The sequence below is a fragment of the Typopeltis vanoorti genome, chromosome 1 (genome assembly GCF_054136105.1).
Source record: "Typopeltis vanoorti isolate ZY-2024b chromosome 1, IOZ_Tvanoo_1.0, whole genome shotgun sequence".
NCBI lineage: Eukaryota > Metazoa > Arthropoda > Arachnida > Uropygi > Thelyphonidae > Typopeltis > Typopeltis vanoorti.
This window is the reverse complement of record NC_143549.1, coordinates 187010113-187032491: the sequence shown is the minus strand read 5'-3', so window position 1 is coordinate 187032491 and position 22379 is coordinate 187010113. Positions and strand designations below refer to the sequence as shown.

Here is a 22379-nt window from a genome sequence, read left to right as displayed (position 1 = left end):
AACAAAGAGTATTCTGGATATTGGCAGTAATTTGCTAAAGAGGGGAGAGAGTTCTCTCCATAGCAGTACTGTTTAATCTTGATCTGCTGGTATATTTTGTTCTTATAGCTAAAGCAACCTGGATACATCATGTAATCAAACAATTTAACTATATCTGTGTATGTATATGCTAGTTTCTTAAAATTCTGACTATTCTGTACATAGTCCCAATTGTCTACATTGCTGGGATCTCATCAAATATTAAAAAAGAACCTGATGCCTGATTTTTGTCAGTAATCTCTCCTTAGTGCTGCTTTCTGCCATGGATAAAGAGTCTCCTCTATTTCTCAGTTTTTTTCAGTTTCCTGGTGATTGCCTTTCATATTTTGGACAAATAGGACATTCCATTAAGAAAAGACTGTAGGAACATCAAAACAACCTTTGTTTAAAAAAATGTTTATCTCAACACAAAGTTGAGATAAGCTAGAAGTAGTTTATGAAGTAGAAGGTGAGTCCAGAGAATGTTGCGGCTGGTCTCTATCCCATGTTGCGTCAATCCAGACTTATTGGATTTGTTGTGAAGAATGTACGATTGATGTTCTTGTATTCTTTTTTCTATAAAGCATCCAGTTTGTCCAAAGTACGACAGATTGCAGTCACTTGGAACTTGATATACACCAGTCAGCGACATTGTTGAGTGTTTGAAAAGGGGAAGTAGTTGGATATTTTCAAACAGGGATATAAGTGGCTGTTAAATCAGAATTCTTGAAATTGGTTCTGAAATTCTGGAAATATATGGAATTGGAACTCAACCTATTCATTCTTTGTTGTTCTGGATTGGATTGTCGGAATCGAACAGATGTTGTACAGTCTTTTCGGAGAAGCCATTTAATTTCATGTAATATTTGATAGTGGAAAGTTTCTAATTCGTGTAATTCATGGGGAGTTGAGCAATTAGTTCTAGCTCGTCGAATTAAACATTTTATGATTCCTGTTTTTTGATAAGGATGATAAGCAGATTGTTTGAGAATGTAATGTTCAGTAAAAGTGGGGTTTCTGTAAACTGTTGTCAGAATACCTGAAGATGAGAAGGATGTCTAAGAAGGATAACTTGTTGTCTTTTTCAATCTCCATGGTAAACTTGAAATGAGGGTGTAATGAATTGATTTTGGCTAAAAAGGAAAATAAGGAATCTCTGTTGTGAGGCCACACTGAAAAAATGACGTCTATATATCTAACCCAAAAGGAAGGTTGAGGGTAAAAAAGGATGAAAAAAGGATGTCTTCTAGATGTTCCAAATAAAAGTTGGCTAGAGCATGTGAAAGTGGACTTCCCATGGCCATTCCTTCTACTTGGTTGTAGAATTTGTTTTGACACAGGAAATATCCAGAGTTCATCACGAAATCGAATAATTTTACAATATCTTGTGGGAAGATGTCAGCAAGTAAATGTAAAGAGTCTCTGAGAGGTACATTCGTGAATAGATTCTACATCGAAGCTCACCATAAGATCAGTAGGTTGTAATGAGATATTTTTTAATTTGTTTTAGAAATCAGAAGAGTTTTTCAAAAACGAGCATGATTTGCCTATATGTGATTTGAATAATTTCGCTAAATATTTGGCTATGTGGTAAGTAGGTGAATCAATACAGTCTACTATAGGATGGAGAGGAATGTCTGTCTTGTGAATTTTTGGTGGACCATAAAACCTAGGAGGTCTTGCAAAATGAGATATTTAACCTTTCTATAGTGTCTGCATCTAAACTTATGACCTCATCTAGAAGGGAATTTAATTTCTTCAGTTGCCTGTTAGTGGGTTCGTGATCAAGTTCTTGGTATGTTGAGAGATCTCAAAGTAAAAGAGAAATTTTTCTTCTGTAATTTGAAGAATCCATAATTACTGTCACTTTTCTCTTGTCTGCTTTAGTGATAACAAGGTAACTGTTGCTTCTTAAGGAATGTAGGTTAAAAATTCATTTTGCAAGACCTCCGTGCAACACTGGATAGAGACAAGCCACAACATTCTCTGGTCCAGGACTCGCCTTCTACACAGATGTCACTATAAATTGGAACGCCTATTCAAAGAGTGCTGAGGCCTTATTTCAATGCCCTAACTTGAATCAAAATGATTGCCTATTCTTGTCAAAAATATGGGAAAGTTTAATCCAGATAAGTTTTTTTTTTTTTTCAATTGAGACCTTCTAATTCTTACATTAGTCTAATGTTATTTTTAATTGAATTTATAAATTAAGATTTTTGTATGAAATTGTGAATTGAGATATGTAATTTATTCATCACTCTGATGAAATTTACCTCTCTTTAGTGTTTAGCAATGTAACATCACATAGCTCATTCTACTTTTAAATGAACAATTGTTTGTATTTAATCAATCTGAAACTTAATCTCTAAGTTTCAGATTGAAATATTGGTTTATATATGTTTAGTGACAAACCTCCTTGTGTTTACATGTTTCAGTATATTGTTGCTGTTCTAGCTCAGTTTGTGACTGTTGGAATTCTTAGAAATCAAATTAGCACTTTCACAAATCTCTCTTCAATTAAGTACCCATTAGATGCTTATGGATTTTTCTTTTGGTATATTTCATTAATTATGAAAGCATCATGGATTTAATAATAAATTAGTTTATAATAATTAACCATCACAGATAATAAGAATACCTTTATAGGAGCTAATGGCAAACCAATAATGGTATTGCCCTTTGGATGGAAACACTTGTGTTCATACCCATCTATCATATGGAGAATCTGTATAAAGTATTTTCAACTAGATGAGTTAGCTAATCTCATAAACAGAGATTGCAAGATTTTTTATCCCATAACCATCCATACGTCCATAATTTATAGGCAAGAAATATTCAATGGGCATAAGACTTTCTAAATGAACTTTTGAAAGAAGGATATTTGGCTACTCGTGGACCTTAAAGGTTTGAGAAAGATTCAGACATTATTTGGACACTGGATCAACATGTTCTTCTAATTCCAAAACAAATTCTACATATGAAAAGAAGGCTTACCCATTTACGAAAAACCAGCCCATTGGATGCTATTAATTATGACTCAGCTCTGCAAAACACAGGACTTGGCTGATCATCTTAACAACTTTCATCACTGTATAAAATTCACTGTTGAATTAGAAAACAACTGATCTCATCCTTTCTTAGACACTCTTATGGAGATGAACAAAATAAACTTTGCTGCTCAGTCTATAGATAACCAACACACATAGAAAGATACGTATACACAGTCTTGCCACCATCCATCACAAAAAAAAAAAAAAAAAAAAAAAATTTATAAAAATCCTAACATGGAGAAACATTTCCAAAAGTGTGGAGAAAATAAGTAAAGAATTTAAATATCTTGATCATATCCTTCCAAAAAATCATTATAATAATAATAATAAAAAAAAATGGTAGAGAAATTCCTGAAAGAGTCCCCTAGAGAAACATGCACAAAAAAAAAATATGTGTAGAGAGAGAGAAAGAGAGGGTGGCAGTATCGATCCCTTACATCCATCATGAATGTAATGAATCGATAAGTAAGGGACAAAATCTCAAGTTTCTTTCATCCTCCACCATCTTCCACATTCAAAACCAGGATTATGAGATCATATGATGGCTCAGGGTAGAATTTGCTATGTGGGACAACCAGGCTAAGTCAGGACTAGCAGCACATAGAGTAGAGAAAAAAAAATTTAATTTTTTTTATTTTTTTATTTCACCTTCCTAAAGAAGTGTGCTATAATACATGTGAAATTAGTTGATTATTAAAACTTAAATTGTTCAATAAACAATTGAACATTTTCCTGGAAATAAGCTTTCATCATGTTTCCTTTTCACAGAAGTCTTGAAAGCAAGAATTTAGTGTTATTTCTAAATAACTTTCTATTAGGTACAGAGACAACATATTTGTTCTTTCTTCCAAATTTATTGAAAAGAAAGTAGAATCCGCTTATTGTGATTGCGGATAATATTATCAATCAGCTATTATTATCAAAAATAGTTGGTCCCATAACACACCATTTAAGTTAATTAAAAATAATCTGTCTATTATAATCAAAGTTCCAGTTATTTTTATCAAAATCCTCGGATATTTAGCCTTTTGTGTCTTGGAATTCTAAGAAATAAGGGTTAATCAGGAGAAAATTTGACCAAGATTTGTTGAAATCTGACTTTTTTTTTTTTTTTTTTTTTGTTAATCTTCCTTTAAATCTTATCCTTCTATAAATCTTAAATCTTCCAGGCAAATGCAGGGGGGGGGGTATAATTTACAGTCTGATTGTGATTTTTCGAGTTTATTTTTGTGCTCTTTCAGTAAGTGAATTTGACTTTGAGTGCTTGTTAAAACAGCCCTTAGCATTATGGCAGAAGCAAGTAAAAAACTTAAAATTATCTTTTCAAGAAAAAGAAAGAATTTTGGAGTGCTATGATAAGTTTCCCAAAATGAGTTAGCGTAGTGCAGCTGTACATTTAAAAAATTTTACAACCACTCTTGTGTAAGATCTTAAAAAAACAGATCTCAAACATTAAAATTCAGCTCTTACTAACAAGAACATGAATCAGAAGAGAGCCCGATCTGGTAAGGATACTCAAATTGAATCAGCATTAAAAATTTTGTTTAGTAATGTTCGTGAAAAGAATGCTTCCATTAATGGGCCTTTGATGCGTCAAAAAACAGAACTTGCAGAAACGGTGGGCAAAGAAAATTTCACCGCAACTAATGGATGGCTTAACATGTGGAAAAAGCGAGAGAATATTGTGTACAAGTGTATTCATGGTAAAGAAAAAAGTGCTGATTTTTTATCAGCTGATGCGTGGATTAACCAAGTGGCCAAAAAAAAAATAAAATCTCAAAAATTATTGCTGAATAATCTTGCGAGGATATGTCAAGTTTTTGCTTTTTTCTCTGTTATATATGCGTTTGTACTAAGTATTTGTAAGATTGTATATAATTAAAATTTTTATCTTTAACCTTCACTCACTTGTGCTCTATTAACATTCCCTTTCCTCTACTGCCTGCCATGCCCTAATCTCTATCGCACATATGGTCAGCTTTATTTCTGATCACTGCCAGCTATATGTTTACCATTTATCCAATCTCTCGCACTCTATAGTCTAACATTTTTTTTTTTCCGACTGTACTAGCCAGACAGCACTTTTGAGAGTGAGGGATTGGAGTGTAGATTAATGACAATGCAGGGACTCGAAACCTTAATCAGAGCTATCTCTTTATCTTATTGCATCTGTACATCAATCGTGACAACTTACTACTAGCACATAGGGTTGCAATTTTTTTGGAGACCGTGCATTGACTGATATCAGATCAGAATGTTGTTTACAAGTTATTTATTATAACTGAGAAATGCATATACAGTCTAAATATCAAATAGATATAGCTACACTCTCCTAGTTTTTCTAAATCTTGAAACTAGGCTTTTATAGGACTTAAAGATTGCACTAACGTAAATTGAAGTCTGCTCTCAGACAGTTCGAGACTAATCTTCTGACATATTCTACATAACTAAAATAATAGTTCATTACATATAATCACACAGCTGCTTATTCCATGCCACGAGTACTAACTTATCACAGTTACTTACAGATCTTCCTTCACAAACAGTTCTTTACACTCAGTGAAAGTTCCATTAGGATGTCCCATTCTTCTGTCTTGTTTATAGCGTTGTTCCTATTCTTCAGGGTGTCGCGACAATGAACTCCATCCTGCTGATGGTTTGATGCAGACTATGGGTGATGTTCCCCTTTCCTTTCCTCAGCTGTTAATGACTGGAAATCTTCAATCGGAATAATGTCAGAGGAGTCCTGGGACTACATCGGTGAGGCCTCTCTTTTAGTTCCCGGCTATAGATGCTGGTGGTCGCAGGGAAGAGTAAGCACTGGGAACCTTTTTTCCTACTCATGAGGTCACTTAAATATCTTTAAATTTCCTTTTTCTTTCACTTTCGCATGTTATGCTCTCACCCTCAGGCATGTTGGTCACTTTTACGCTCCTTTTCTGAGTCTTTGTTCTTGGTGCTCTCTGACCTTCGCAAGTCACTGCAACTTTTCCCTTCAGGAACTTCCTTTTGATCTTCATTAATCCAGACAACCTTTTTTTTTCTGACTCATTATTTAACAAAGAAAGTTTTCTTTCTTTTGTGCTGAACACAATCGTTTACAACCAATATCAAAATCTTACATGCATTATGTATTATAAACTATTATTACATATACACTTTATATCAATTTTATATTACATCTTACATATTTTCTTGACTTAAAACCCTTATAAAATTCAATTTACAAGGGTTTTAAAACAGAGCATGATAAATTATAGAATTACTTATCATGAGATATTTACAATGCAGACAAATCGGGACTCTATTTTCGCAATGCCTAAGCATACTTATTTGTTTAAAAATGAAAATAGTCAAGGATTTAAATCTTCAAAGGAGTGAGTGACAGTTCTTTGTACTATTATGAAAGGTGAGAAACGAGCTCCCAATGATTGAAAAAAGTAAAAAATCCTCGATATTTTAAATGTGTCAAAAGTTTTCCTGTTGACTACTGTTCTAGTGCAAATGCTCGGATGACTAATGACATTTTCAACGATTTCTTAGTTGAGTAGGATCTTAAATTAAAGTGAAAAATTGTCTTGTTAATAGACAACTGCACTGCACACAAAAACAATTTATTGTTAATGAACATCAAAGCAATTTTCTTGCCTTCGAACACCACATCGTTAATTCAACCATGTGACCAAGGCATCATATGAGCTTTTAAAGCTTATCACAGTGAAGTTCGTGTGAGAATTATAACTGAATTTTGATTATATAAAAGAGCAATTTGATGCAAGTGCAATTGCAAAAAAAAAAAGATTTCTCTTCTTGATGCATTGCATTTGGTAACAATATCATGGAAGCAAGTCTCAGAGAGGATTATTAAAAACTGCTTCTAAAAAGGTGGATTTTTTAAAGACAAACTCTGAAACTCCTTCTTCTGAAGAATTTGAATATCTTACAAATGAAATTTTTGATAAAACCCCAGATGGTATGTCAAAAGAAGAATTTGAAAATTGCTTGGATATTGATAACGTTGAAGTGGTGGCTAGAGTGACAGTGTCAGAAATATGTCAGGCTGTTTCTGATGAGAACTTTAAACTAGTAGAAAAAAAAGTGAACCTAATACAAGTAAGCGGAACAAATTTTAGAAGGTCCTCCAACCAATACGCAGATGCAAGAAGCTCTACGAATACTTCGTCGCGGTGTGCAACATAGATCGACAAACTTCGAAAGGCATTATGAGTATGAGCAATTTATTCATGAACTACTATATTCAAAGACACGACAGACAACACTAGATAAGTTTTTAAAATAAATTTTAGGTTGTTGCTTATTAAAAAGTTGTTTATAACAGTAAATTAAATAATGTTCATAACAATAAATTTGAAATAAATGATTACATTTTTTGTATCATTTACTTAATATTATCAGCTGGTTATTGTTATTGAAAAGTGACTGTACCAAAGTGATCATAATAAGCACTGTCTACTAACCTTTATTGTTATCTGGTTTAAATAAACAGAGTAGAAATGATATTGTTTGCTGTATTGCCATGCAGCTGCAGTAATGGTGAGATGATTTTATATTTTAAATATAATTAAATATATATATATATAATGTATTTTAATTATACATTAATGAGATTATTATATATTTTAATAAATCACTATTAAAAGAACTAATAAACTAGAATGTCGTGGCAAGAATGGAAAATCACGTTGCCCATTTGAGCGAAATAAATATGTTGCAATGAAAATTTCTTTCAGCACCAACTACTAACACATATAGCAAAAAAAAATTTTTTTTTTTTCTTCAGATGAAAATATTTATTAAGAAACCAGATGTAGATATCTTCAAAAAAAAAAAAAAGCCAAGAAAAATAGCTTTTCCTTCATCGATATTTATTGTAACTTCATTTCAATTATTAAATTAAAAAAAGGATATAATTTTGAAACATTTTCCTTTTTTTGTGTGTCCCCCCCCCCCCCTCAATGGAGCACCTGAAATGAAATCTGAGATGGGTACATCTCAATTTTTGCATGGATTCCAAATTTCAATAAAATCCATCCAGCTGAAGTCCAGGAATAGCTTGCATACATACAGATGAATAAAACTAACCTAATAGGTTATTACACATTTTGCAACACATTAAGTTAACAAAATCGTTGCTAACTTAAAATTAAAACACAAACTCATATAAACTAGTGCTCAGAAACATTAATCTAAAAGATGCATATTTTTAACTTTATTTTACACAACTGTATTAGTTTGTTCTGCTCCTTGTGAAATTAGTTACTCATGTGTTTTTCTGAAAAGACACTTGACATGTCTGATATGTGCATATAATTGAGAAGATAAAATGAAATTAAAGGCCACTGACTTCAGATATTTTCATAATATAATATCTTTTAAAAATGTAATTTTTTTTTAAAAAAATTGTTTCTTCTTTCCAAAGTTCACTTTTTTTTTATTCCCTTCCAGATTTTCTCTACCAGGAAGCATTTCTTACTACCTACCGTACTTTTATTTTACCATCTGAGCTTGTCAAGAAATTATTGTATAGGTACAACAGGTTTAGTCATGTTACGGATATGAGACAGAGAGCAGCAAGGAATGCTTTTTCTTTGTTAGTCAGAGTTGTGGATGATTTGTGGTGAGTTTTCTAAATTTACATATGAAAAGATTCAAACTATCATTGGCAGTGATCAAGTTAGTCTGTGTTAATGCTGTTATCTTTTTTGCTTTGTATAATGATCATCTCCTTCATGAAATCTATATATACCTTAGTACCTTCACATTCAATTTGTATCATGAAATCTTTGGTTGGTACGTGTTTGGGCATGATGATGAAATTTTGGCCACGACCGAGTGTGTTAATGCATCTGCTTTCATGATAGTGATGAATAGGTTAACAACATTGTTTTGGGGAAGTCTTGGAGGCATTTAGTACATTTTTTTGTTAGGTTGCCATACTTTTTGATTGCCAACTTTTTTTGCATTTTTGAATTCCTTGGAAGCTGATGCATTTGAGATATCTAAGAGGATCATCCAAAGGTTAGCATTCAGCAGGGCAGAGAACTCATGTTGTAGCTTCATTAATATTGGTAAGCACAGTGCTTGTCACACTAATTTGCTCCCATAGGTAGGGCAAAGCTAGTGTGCTTGTAAATGTGGAACACCTTGTTTGAATGGAACCAGCATTTTAATTTTATGCAATTTGGAATTATTTTGTTATCCCTACAATGTTTATAGAAGGCTAGCCTGTTGAGTTCTCTCCCTAGTTTCAGTTTTAACTTACTGAACTTGTGGTCTTGCATCCAAATAAATCTCTTCAGATAATAGTAGTCCTGGTGGTTGGACTTATACATTGATTTTCAAGTATCATGTTGTTTCAGAAAATTGACAACGTAGACTAGATAATAACTAAAAATGTTTAATTATTACTTCCTAAATTTAGCAAAGTTAAATTGGCATCTTCGTGGATTAATACACCAGTATCAAACATGTACACAAACGCACCTCACTAACCACGAATGACCTAAAGTCCTATAATTACCACCTATTGGCTTTGGTTGATTGGTCTTTGCTGTTAGGCTGACTGCCAGATTTGGGAGAGCAGATAGCAACCCTTATCTGCTCTCTCTCTCCCCCAAAGACCAACTACAACCACTGGATTAACTACAGTATACCAAGGACCCTGCAGCTGCAATTATTCATACTATGGCCAAATAGGCAGGACTGCCAACATCCATATATCAGAGCATCAGGATTACATCTGTTTCCATCATGGTCATTCAGGATTAGCATACTATGCCCTGGATACCTGGCACAGGATCTATTGGGAAAAAATCCTCCTTACTCCAAAGAAAATTTAAATTTGAGAGGCTTTTCCTTGAATCTCCTGCAGCTCTTACCAACTATTGCAACCATATTGGTTGGAATAGTTGGTAAGATATGGTTGTATCAAACTGCCTCTCATATGGGGAATCTCATCTGCAGACAGTCAGATGAGTGTCTGCAGATTTACAACCAAAGCCAATATGTTGTGTAATTATAGAGATTTTAGGTCATCCTGTATCTCATCTTGGTTACTAAAGTGTGCCTGCATGCATGTGTTTGATACCAGTGTATTAATCCCTGAAGATGCCAATTTAACTTTGGAAAAATATAGGCATTAATAATTAAAAAATTTTAATAATATAGTTACGTTTTCGATTTCCTGAAACAACACTATATATGAGAATCAACGTATAGGCCTAAACACTAGAATTCATATCTTATAGATATGTTCTTCCTCTTTGTTCATTCATTCCTTCTACTGCTGTCATTTGTAACAGCATTTCTAATGTATTTTTACGAAAGTACAATCTGCAGATATTCAAATCCAGCACTAACATGTTTCTTTTTGTTCATTTCATATACAGAATTGGGGGGGGGGGGGATCTGAGTCTCTAATATATGCTTTTAAAGATGGCAATTCTGTAGCAGTGAGATGCCAAGAACATTCAGATGAGGTTTACATTGAATTCTTGCTATATAAGAAATCAAATTTAACAGACCATGCTATTAAGAATGATCAGAAACAAACAAGAATTATCCATTGAGGATGTATTGCTGTATTGAATTTTCTTCAAAATAGTTTGTGCATGTTGATTTGAGTCAGAACTCTTCAGCAGCTCATCATAAGAAAATTTGTTAATGACGTTTGTTATCATTTGACTGTATAGGTTTAAAAGCCTGTTCTAATTCAACTAATTTTACTGAAGCATTGCTATGAAGATGCTGCTGACTTTAATCTTCATGAAAAGGATTGCATGAGCATCTCTGAAACTGCCTCTCAAATTTGGATTGTATAAATACTTGCATTATACTATTCTCCTCTATAATGTCTTTGAAACAAGAACATACAACCTTGCATAACCAAATGGATAGCATCTCCATTCAACTAGGTATGGGTTTGAATTCTCTGAGGAATGGATATATATTTTTAGACAGTAAATGATTTTCATCACCCCCATATGAAACTACCACCTGTTGGAGGCCTGTCTTAGAAAAGTATCATTTTATCTGCTCTAGCCAGCACACAGTACTAAATATGTTATAGATTTATAACCTTTTTTAGGTGGGATTGTATTAAAAAAAAAAAAAAAAAAAGTTGGAGGGGGGAGTGTTCTGTAATTAAACCCAATGCTTTATATACTATTTTCATGTGTAGTATTGTCCATAAAGCCAACCATAAATGTGTGCTATATATAATAAGTTATATACATAAATTCATTCATTGTGATTGATGGTAGAAAATTTAGATTCTGTGATTTTTTTTTTCTCCCTCTTTATAGTATTGGTGATGCAGAGGAAGCTGTTCTACAGATATTGATGGACTTCATTTTTCAGCTTGTAAGCCGTGGGGAATTACAGTTGGCTCGAGCTCTAAGGAAAAAAGTAGTGGAAAAATGTGAAGCTCGCCAGAGAAGTCTTATGGCAGTACCTATTCTTTTACCATCAATGGCAGTTACTACACATCAAGCATCACTACTTGATTTCAAATCTGAAAATTTGGCTGAACAAATGACTCTTTTAGATGCAGCACTCTTTCAAAAAATTGAGGTAAAGTATTCTACAATACTTTGTAGTAAATTAAACGGAATTTTTTTGTGTTTTTAGCATACATGTGCAATGTTTTTTTGTTTTTTTTAATGTTGGCTTCAAACATCTTACCATTTTTTGCCAGTTAACTGAAACGGTTTTTCATTCTACATGCTGTGAGTTTGAATGTATTTAGGTTGTAGATAATTTATCACTAAGTGTAAGACCACACCCTTATTAGAGGTTTGATGAGCCTTGAATAAAGTACTGTGATCTCAAGTTCAGTATTGAACAGGGTTCTCAGATTATGTAATGGTTGGCCTATTCAGGGTACTAATGTGCCATAAGTTGACAACTTTTAGTGGGTGGAACTGTAATAAAATTTGTGCTGGATAAAGTATTTCTTAAGTAATATTTTATCCTAAATTTAGTCTATTTAGCAATTCATTGGTCTTTCTTAATATAGGATGACAGAGTTTTCTGCAATATTAGTGTTTGTGTTTCTATGTGAATGACATCAGTAAGAGGTGTAGCTTGTCACAAAACTAAAGAGGCTATAAAAGAGGTGAGATGCTTCAGTTTATGATAACAGTATATTGAAACTTATTGGTAATGAGGAAGTTTCAAGTGGATGCACTCTTTTTCAGTGGGAGGCAGGGAGGAAAAAAATTAAATCATTTTCATTTCACTACATGAGAGTAATCAAACAACAGACTAATATGACGTGTTTCTAAATTATAGTCATTCTTGATATCCAGCTTGTCCTGTCATTAAGCTATCCAGTAAATATATATAACTATGACTGGTGACGATAATATAATGACTACATTATACTTTTGGGGGAGGGGGGCATTTTAGAAATAAAATAACTTGAATAGAGCCAGAGTTATCACTAGTGATTTTAACCTTTATATTGTGATAATCTTCAATAGAAGTAGAATGCATAAGTAGACCTTATCTTAATTGAGAGAGAGAGAAAGAGAGGTTAACTGTACTAAAAACATATCACACAGTGGAAGATTTTGGCTTAGTGAGGTAATCTAGATATGCATCTACTGGGATTTGCAGGAGTAGAGGCATGATAAGATAGTGCTGGAGGTTGGAGGAGATAATGGGTTTGAGCAGTTTGGACAGAAGATCAGATTTTTGGGATTTACATTTTCTTACTAAATAAAGACATAAGTGCCCTTTTTCCTCATTGCAAATTTCTATATTGAGGCTTTTGAGTCTGGTTTCTTTATAACTTAAGGTTTGGCTGAGATGGCAATTTATGAATTTGGCACACATACTCCTCAGATCCTCCTTACTTCCTTCATTCACCTTAAGAAACATCATTGCATTTAAAAAAATAACTTTCCTTTTGTTAGATATTACTGGTTATACATTTTCCGACAGGCACAATCTCTCTCTCTCTCACTCACACACACACAGCAGTAAATCAGCATTAAGTTACTAGAAGAACTAAGGTCCATTTACATCATGAAAATTATGAAAACAACTACCATGATAGAGTAAAACAAACACAAACCAAAATAAGCACTCAATGTTTCAACCTTCACATTAAGGTCACCTGGAATATATATATATATATATATATATATATATATATATATATATATATACAGGGTGTTCGGGATAAATTTGACATATTTATAATTAATTATATTTTTCCGTAAGTTACATGTATTAACACACACTTCTCTTCATTTAAAAGTTTGGACCCTTCTTCATTCATATACAAGATGTCAGAAAGGATGGATAGCTGGAACCCACCTGAATCATGGAAGAGAATAACTTGTATCATGATGATTCGTGCCCGCCATCAAAATAAGGATATTACGACTGCTGCCCAATGCTCCCTGAATACAGTAAAAACAATCGGGCATGAACTAGAGACTTGCAATGGTGACTACGAGGATGTAGCAAGAAGAAAGATCCCTAGCAGACGATCTGATTGCGTTCGTACAGCAGAATTCCTCGCAAATCTGCAGGAACAGGTGTTGAAGAACCCTGGCATTGGAATTCGGGCTTTGTTCGTGGAGTTGCTAACTGTAGTCAAGCCCTGGATAACAAGGGTAGCCAATGGTAGGCCGTATGTATGGCAGCAGGATTCGGCCCCTTGCCACACCTCTGGGAAAAGTCAAAAATGGTTGTCTGAAAATTTCTACGACTTCACCAGTCCAAATGTTTGGCCTCCAAACTCCCCAGACCTTAACCCCATGGATTATTTTGTATGGGGCGCAGTTGAAAAAGACACCAATCGCACTTCCAGTAATACAAAAGCCCAGTTAATGGATAAAATTAAAACAGTTTTTGCGGCCCTTCCCAGGGAGACTGTAGCATCAGCTTGTTCGAGGTTCCGAAGCAGAATTGAAGCTGTGATCGATGCTAATGGTGGTTATTTTGAGTAAATCTTGTTGATAGTATTGTAATTAACTCTGCCTGTAATGTTTTTTTGTCAATTCATTAAATTTAATAGATACAAAGAAGATTTTCTTTTTCCTTACGAAACTGTCAAATTTATCCCGAACACCCTGTATATATATAAGAAACAAGCTGCACTACAATCTACATGGCATTCTAAAGTTACTGATCAACCATTAGAACTATTGGCCTGTCCTCTGGGGGAAATAAAAAAAAATCCTTACTACATCAAAGCTAGAATCCTATTATTATTATTATCTATTAGGTTACAAAATTAAATTAAGCTGGAGAGCAACATTTTTACAAAAAAGGGAAAAAAATAATAAATTAAAAAAAATTTACTTATATAAGTATACATAGAAATTACAACCAACTGGTATGGATAGTGGCCAATAAAAGCTGAAAAAAATTGCTTAGTCCTAAAGTCAGGGTTTGCTGGAAACTAAGTGGGCTGAATGTGTGCCATCCAAATTCTTGGGATTTTTATGCCACCATTATTGTTAAGATTAGGGTGGTTAATCAAAATTTCACAGGTTTCTTTAATTTCCATTCATACCAGGTTTTTCTATGATGTAAAGAACAAGTACTTTTCCAATCAATTTAGTGTAGGGTGTTAAGAACATGATCTGAGAGGCTTATTTCACCAAAATTGTTAAATTTATGTGTCATTTCTGTTTTTTTTTTTACGGATAGGGATTGTACATCCCGTTTCCCCAATATAAGGTAAGTTACAGGTGCAAATGCAATAAACTTGCTAATAATTTTTGATGTGTCAGTGGGGAGAGAGGATCCTTAGAGGAGTTGAATATGTTTTTTAATTTTAAAGGTGGTTTAAAAGTGGCATCATTAAGATTATAATGATGTAGGATTCTATTAATTTTTTCTGATAACCCTTTAATGTATGGGTAAGCTATGGTTTTACTGTAATCTATATTATTTTTTGATGAAGTTTTATGAAGAACTTTATTAATAGTATTTTTGCTATATCCATTATTTATAAATGTATTGCTAATAATTTTTAATTCTTGTTTAAGAGCTTATTCATTAGAGCATATTGTTATAGCTCTGTTTTTGAGGGTGTAAATGACTCCAAATGTCTGCAGAGGGTGGTGATATGAGTTAACATGTATATATTGGCCAGTATGTGTAGGTTTACAGTAAACAGTGAAGGGTAGACAGCCTGAGGGAAGACGTGTACCACTGTATCCAGGAAAGGGATTGAGTTCTGATATTCAATTTCAATAGCCAACTCCTTGAGTGTTTACGCTAATTTCTTGGCTAGGTAATAATTAAGGCTGTCAATTCCTTCAACTATCGGCCGAAGCGGAACATTATGTTTGTGTACCTTGGGAACACCACATATTCTGGGAAAACAAGCATTACAGGGTATAAGTTTTTTAACAGTGTCTGATGGCCAAGAAGTGGCAGACTTAAGTAGTTTCACAGTTTTTTTCTTGATCCTGTTAGTTGGATTATAGTTCACAATCTGATAGGTGCTGTTACCGGAGGCTGGTTGATTCATCTGATTGATGTAAGTTGATCAGTCAAGGACGACCATGACATTACCTGTGTCCAATTTTGTTATAATTATATCTTGATTAGCTTTTAATGACTTGATTGCTGCGTTCTGTTTTTGTAAGATTGCTACATATGGTTTTCTTTTTATTCAAAACATTGCTGGTGTCTAAACAATTTTATCAGCTATATTATTTGGAAGAGACTTAATGTCTCTTTCTATGTGGTATATAACATCTAGTTTATTAACAGTTCTAGGTACTAAAGTATGAAATTTTCTTTATTACTTTCTGGAATATGTTTAGCTGAATTATCGGTGATTCTTTCAAGCACATTCAAAATATCTGGATTCATATAACTAGAGAGTTCGGATTGTAAATTTAAAACTTTGGGTCATTGTTAGATTTTTGCGGGCTGTTTGAATTTGTTCTCTAAGTATTGCTTTCTCTGTAATTGCATAGATATGAAGCACTTTAGCAAAAATAAATTTCTTTTTAGCTTGATGCAATTAAGAATAAGATTGCTGTCTCTGCATCTGTTCAAAAAAAGCCAATCTGTTCAATCTGTTCAAAAAAAATCCACCAGAGGTCAGGCCAGTAGTTGTAACGGTTGGTAGTAACTTTAGCATACCATATAGATTGTAGTGCAGCTTGTTTCTTTGTACATATGTGTATGCTCCAGATGATGATCTTAATGTGAAGGTCAAAACATCGAGTGTTTATTTTGGTTTATATTAAACTAAAGTTTTACTCTAACATGTTAGTTGTTTCCATAATTTTCATGATGTATTCTGATCACCGTGTAAGCATGAAGGAAAGGACCAAGGTCCATTTGTTTCAGTGAGCAGACTCCAGCAATAGTCTGTTCTATAATATAATTATATAATGTTCTAAAATTATATAATAGTTAAAATAATAATTATAATAAAAATTGATTGTAAATAAATATACTGGCACTAATAACAATGATTAAGTAAGCAAAAGCTATATGCAAAAATGTGCCTCAAAAAAAAAAAAAAAAAAAAAAGCCCAAGTCCTTTTAAAAATGCAATATTATACCATATGATATTAAAACCAAAAAATGACAAACCACCTACTAGTCAGGGAGAAGTATTGTCAGCTACTTCAGGAATCGTCTCTTTTTCAACTTGCTATTCATCTGAGAATGTCTAGTCTGTACATCAAAAAAAGAACAGTTCCTTAAAAATTCATTGAAAATAGTTAATTGAAAGACAGCCCACCAAAAGTAATTAATTGAATAAACAATTAATCAAAAATGCGATTTATCTATCATAAAATAAAACAATCACTGATAATTTTCAGTGAATTCCTTTCACAATGCAGATAACGAGTGATCTCTAAGACTCTTAATAGTTATTCTGTTGTATTTTAGAACATTATTGTATGATGCATACTTACTATTTCATAGCCAACATAATGTTCATGAATTCATATGTAGAGAACACAGTCTTATTGACTGAGTTATTTCGATAATCACATTTTCACACTGATTCAGAATGTGAAATATACATGGGATTTGAATTAGAAATGATACTTATCAGAAGAAAATAAGAGAATATCATATTCAAAAGAAAGGGTCAAAGATGTATAACTGAGAGGAGACCTCCACATAGCCTTTAAAGGAATGCAGAGAACCAACCAGGGCTTCTGACTTAATGTCCAATCCTCACCTTCTCATGGTGCACCCTTGGCTTAAACCACAATACAAAATGATGGTACAACATGACAGAATTTTATGCATTTCATATCAAGCAATACTTAGTCTTTATTTGAATTGTAAGACAGCAGTTAGAATTGAAGTACCAGAAGATGGTTGAATGTTAAATCTGGTGTCAGATAAGGATGTACATTATCCCCTCTGTTATTCATTATCTGTATGGATCACATTATGAAGGAAAGTGGTATTAAACCTGATATCAAAATTGGAGATGTTAATGTCAGCTCTTTGCTTTATGAGGATGATGTTATACTTCTAAATAAATCCACTACAAGTCTGCAAGATTCCCTGACTAAATTGAATAACTGTTGTAATAGATGTGGTATGAAGGTCAGCAATAAAAAGACAAAGACAATGAAAATAGGCAGAAACATTGAAAATATCAACTGCATTGTGAATGGAGAACTTATAGAACAAGTAAAACATTTCATCTACTTAGCCACGATTTTTAGTGAAGATGGTAAGTTAAATATGGAAATAGATGACAGAATCGAAAAGCTGGTATGGTAGGAAGTCAACTGAATAAATTTATATGGATTAAGAGAGAAATTAGCCAAAGCACTAAATTAGCTGTATACAACACAGTGTTTAAACCAATTTTAACTTATGGATCTAAGAGCTGGATTAGAAGTAAAACACTTGACGAAAGACTAGAGACTGCAGATATGAGAGTCCTGAGAAAGATTAGAGGCATGAACTAATGGCATCAATGGCAATATCATATTAAAAACGAGGATATTAGGAAAGAACTTGATATTGTCACCATCCAAGAATGCATTAGCAGAGTTAATCTCAGGTGTATGGTCACTTAAATAGAATGTGAGATTGGAAAGATTAGCAAAACAAGTGTTCTCTGCCAGGTTGGCAGGAAAAAGACCTAGAGGAAGACCAAGATTGATAAGGTAAAAAGTGCCTTAGAAGATAGAAATATAAGACTTGTCAATGTTGGAGTCTTGACAGGTAACAGATTGATTTGGAGGAAAATTGTAGATAGGAAGTTAGTAATAATGTAAATTTTTCATATAGTACTATCATATCCTGTACACCCTTGAGGGTACATATCTGGAATTTGATGATGATGAAGAAAAATATGTAAAAGTTTTAAAGAGAAAATGTTAAGTAGCTTTTAGATATATATATTATAGACTCAAGTATGTAGATAGTATTTGAGAAAAATGGAGAGTTTGAGAACAAGAACCAATCCTTGAAGACTCATTCAAAAAATCTGAACACAGTATTGATTGATTCATCCTTGATGGTATATGGTGAAGTTGTTTACTGAGGTAGAAAAATCAGAACATTCAGGCGGACTCAAGACATTAGAGACAGCAGTCCTGAAAATAAGAAATAAAGCATATCAAAAGTTCATGGAAAATAAGTCAGCAAGTACTCTCAAAAAACTTGAAAAAATGTAAGAATGCTAAACTGTGTGTAAAAGTGGTGAAAGAAAAGTCATGGGAAGTGTTTAGTAAGAATATAGAAAATAAATATTACTTTTGTGATAATTATATTTTATATGGCAAAATATTCTAGAATTTATTTAGATATCCAGAAATGGTGAAAACGGTGCTGTCAAAGAGATTAGATGATAAAGGTGATACAAAATTGAGTGCTTAGTGATAAGTCATGAATTATTGTTGTCAAGGGAATGTTTTTTTTTGTGTGTGTGTGTGTGTGTACATGTGTTAAGGTTTATATTTAGTTTTGATTGTTTTAATTAAATGTGAGAATAGCTGAATGTCTGTCTATGTTTAATTGGAATTAATGTGTAATAACATAGCAATGGAGATGAGTTGCTCTTTATTCAACTTCTATATGAGTAGTTTCATGCATTGTGATGTGTATGAGATGCATTTGTTGGCAAATGTAAATAGGTTATGAGAGAAGAGATAAAATATATATAGGCAAAGTGGATACCAGATCCAACAATATTGCAAAGCTGAATGTTTGTAGAAAGTATGAAACTTTTGTGAGCTGATGAGAGCTTACGAGAATACAATCCTTGGCATCCCCAAGTTGCCTTAGCTTGCACTAAGAAAAGACAGAGACACTGCCCAAGCATACATATATTTGCCTTTTATTAGTGCATTTGATAAAAGTTTCACTGGCTTATTAGGTGTTTTGAACTGGCTGGTTCTCTTCGGAGACCAGGCAGAAACTTTAAGAGAGCAAAAACTCTCATTCAGTACTAAGGAAATCAAAATGTCAGAGTAACATATTTTTCATAAGTAAACTCTTGGTTGGTGTGTAAAAGGCAACTCGGAGATGCCAAGGATTGTATTCTTGAAGCTCTCAAGTCAACTTAGAAAACTTTCATAGTTTCTACAAACATTCGGCTTTGAAATAACGTTGGATCTAGTATCTAGTTTCTTTGCATATGTAATTTTACATTGCCAAAATGAAGTCTTATGATGCTTCCTTTAGTCATTACTTTTATGCACTGACCGAGAGTTCACTTACCAAAAATACATTTCTCTGACATTTCAATTTCCTTAGTACTGAATGAGAGGGTTTGCTCGAAACAAAACCTTAAGAGATTCAAAACAGCTATCAGGCCAGTGAAACCTTTATCAAATGCACTAATAAATATATGGATGCTTGGGTAGCAGCTATGTCTTTTAAGTAGTGCAAGCTAAGGCAACTTGGGGATGCCAAGGACTGTATTCTCTTAAGCTCTCAGTCATTTGGCTTCGAAATTGGATAAAGGATTAAACTAAATTTATTATAGTCTAACCAAGTGGGAAAAAACTTCCAACATCTTTCTCTAAATCTAGAGTAATTTAATAATAAGGTGAGACACCTTTTGGCAACTCGTATAGGTAAATATGATTTCTCCATTGCTTCCATCTTTGTATCACCACTTCTGAGTCTGGCTCCCACAGGCTAGACCTCAAACTGAGGCTCAGCTGTTGCTGTCACCCAGGTCCTGGGAGGGAAGGGGGGGGGAATGAATGGCATTGCTGTAGCTCATGAAGTTAACTGAGGTATGGCTGTTGCTGTTACCCCTCAGATGACATATGAGCAAATGAGCAGCTCTGCTCGGTGGTGGGGTGAGGCTGTTACTGAGCGGAACAATGCTGAGTTTTTGGAATTTGACCTGTACTTGAACATTCAATAAAGGTCAAACTGGTCTGGGTAGTGGCCCTTCCCTTAATGCATAGCATTATAGATGTCCGCAAGGAGATGTTCTTTGCATTATGGGAGATACTGAGACAAGGAGTGTGAGAACTTGGTCCACCTTTACTACGAGTTGCCTCAGTCCTGAAGATACTTCAGATGCAAACTTTGTTCACTTACACTTGGATAAAGGATTAAACTAAATTTATTATTAGAGTGGGAAAAAGCTTAGTAAGCATTAAGAAATCCAAGGAAGGAAACAGAATTTGGAGAGGGGATGACAAAAGAATAGCAAGAGATGAAAAGGTTATGTTAATCCCATGTTTAGAATTGTGCTAGATAAACAAATAAAAGTGCTTGTGTCCAGCAGTGAAGATTCATGATATGACTGAGGCTATAAGCAAGCAGGTGAAACAAGTTTAAGATATGATTGTTATTCAGAACAAATGATTCAAAAAGGAGATGGGTATAGTATGGGAAAAGATATGAAGTAGTTTTTGAATGAGGTAGGGAAAAAAAGTTAACTTTGTGAATCTCTTGCTTAGATATGAGTTCAATGAACTACAACAGAGAACTGTGATTGCTATTGATTCGGTCAGCAGACTCTGTGGAGAAATAATATGCAATAAATTGTAGTGGTTTTGATGTTCAGAGTATTTTAGTAGTAGAAAGAATAATGGATTTGGAGTTCGATGCTAAGAAAAATTGTTGTTTTCAGTGAAGGAGTAATTGTAAGGTAGTTGCATGCCCCCACTTTTTGTTTCCTGAATCAGCCCTAACATGAAACACTCTTACAAATACTAGTGTTTTAACTGTGGATATAAAACAGTTTCCATAAAAAATGTGAAAAAAAAATAAATGCGAAAAAATAAAACTATACTAACTCTCTCTCTTCTCCCTCCCTCTCCCAAATAACACCAAAATTTATTCCAATAAAAAACATTTCCATGTCCATTTCACCAACAATTGAGTCATCAATGCAACAAACAGTGATATACACACCAACCTGTTCTTCTTTTCCTAACAGTACCTCAGTTGACATCCAAGCCTGCCTCAACTGTCCCAACATCTTGCATGACACAGCCCACAAAAGGGGAGAAACGTACAATTTTGTAAAATCTGATATCCCTTATCAAAAGCTATCCAACTTGGAATCTCTGCTTTTTTGGTCTGCTCTGGCTCAAGATTTCCATCTTACTTTATAGCCTTCATTTGTTGCCTTTAGCAACTTCCCTAACTCTGACCACCATGCTGCCCTTTTTGACTACTTATTACAAAAAAAAAAAAAAAAAAACTGATTTCATATGAACTAATTACCCAAATTGTGAGATTGCCTTCCCAGGGAACTTTAATATCCAATCAAGAGCCAGAAGGAAGCTGAATCATTTGCCATTGGTCATGATTTATCACAAATATTTAAACCTACCAACCAGAATACCAGACAATTCTCACCATTCTTCCAACACTCTGGACTTTTTCTTAACTGACTCTCCCTCCAAATGCACTGTGAATCTCTACTCTTCTCTTGGCAACTCTGACCACAGTCTTAGCACATCATCTTCTCTATAGTTTATCCTCCTCCCAGCCATTCAGTCCCATACTCTATGACATTATAATCGTGTCAACTGGGATGACATCCAGAATTTTTATGCCTCTTTTCTATGATCATATTACTGCTTTTGCTCTCGTGATCCAAATATCTACACCAAAATAACTGAAATAATCCTCACTGGAATGAGAATTTTCATTCTCCACTCCATTACAAACTCTCAACTTGTCCAAGCCCTATCTCTAAAAAAAAAAAAAAAAAAAGAATAAAATAAAAAAAAAATATGCACACCTCTGCAGTCAATGATAAAAATGCAGCATATGTTTAATGGCTAAATTAAAAACTCTAGCTTCTCATACAACAGCCCAAAATAAGTGTAAAACATTATCAGTGATTCC

At 33.7% G+C, this 22379-nt stretch overlaps 1 protein-coding gene across 1 annotated transcript in view; it reads left to right on the top strand.

Moving 5' to 3' along the window:
- Positions 1 to 22379, top strand: part of C3G (C3G guanyl-nucleotide exchange factor) — a 350856-nt gene that overhangs the window by 246526 nt on the left and 81951 nt on the right. Inside the window, exons 13-14 of the mRNA XM_090405787.1 lie at positions 8535 to 8706; positions 11393 to 11660. Of these exons, the coding sequence (XP_090261913.1) occupies positions 8535 to 8706; positions 11393 to 11660 (440 nt within the window). The remainder of the gene's footprint in view (positions 1 to 8534; positions 8707 to 11392; positions 11661 to 22379) is intronic.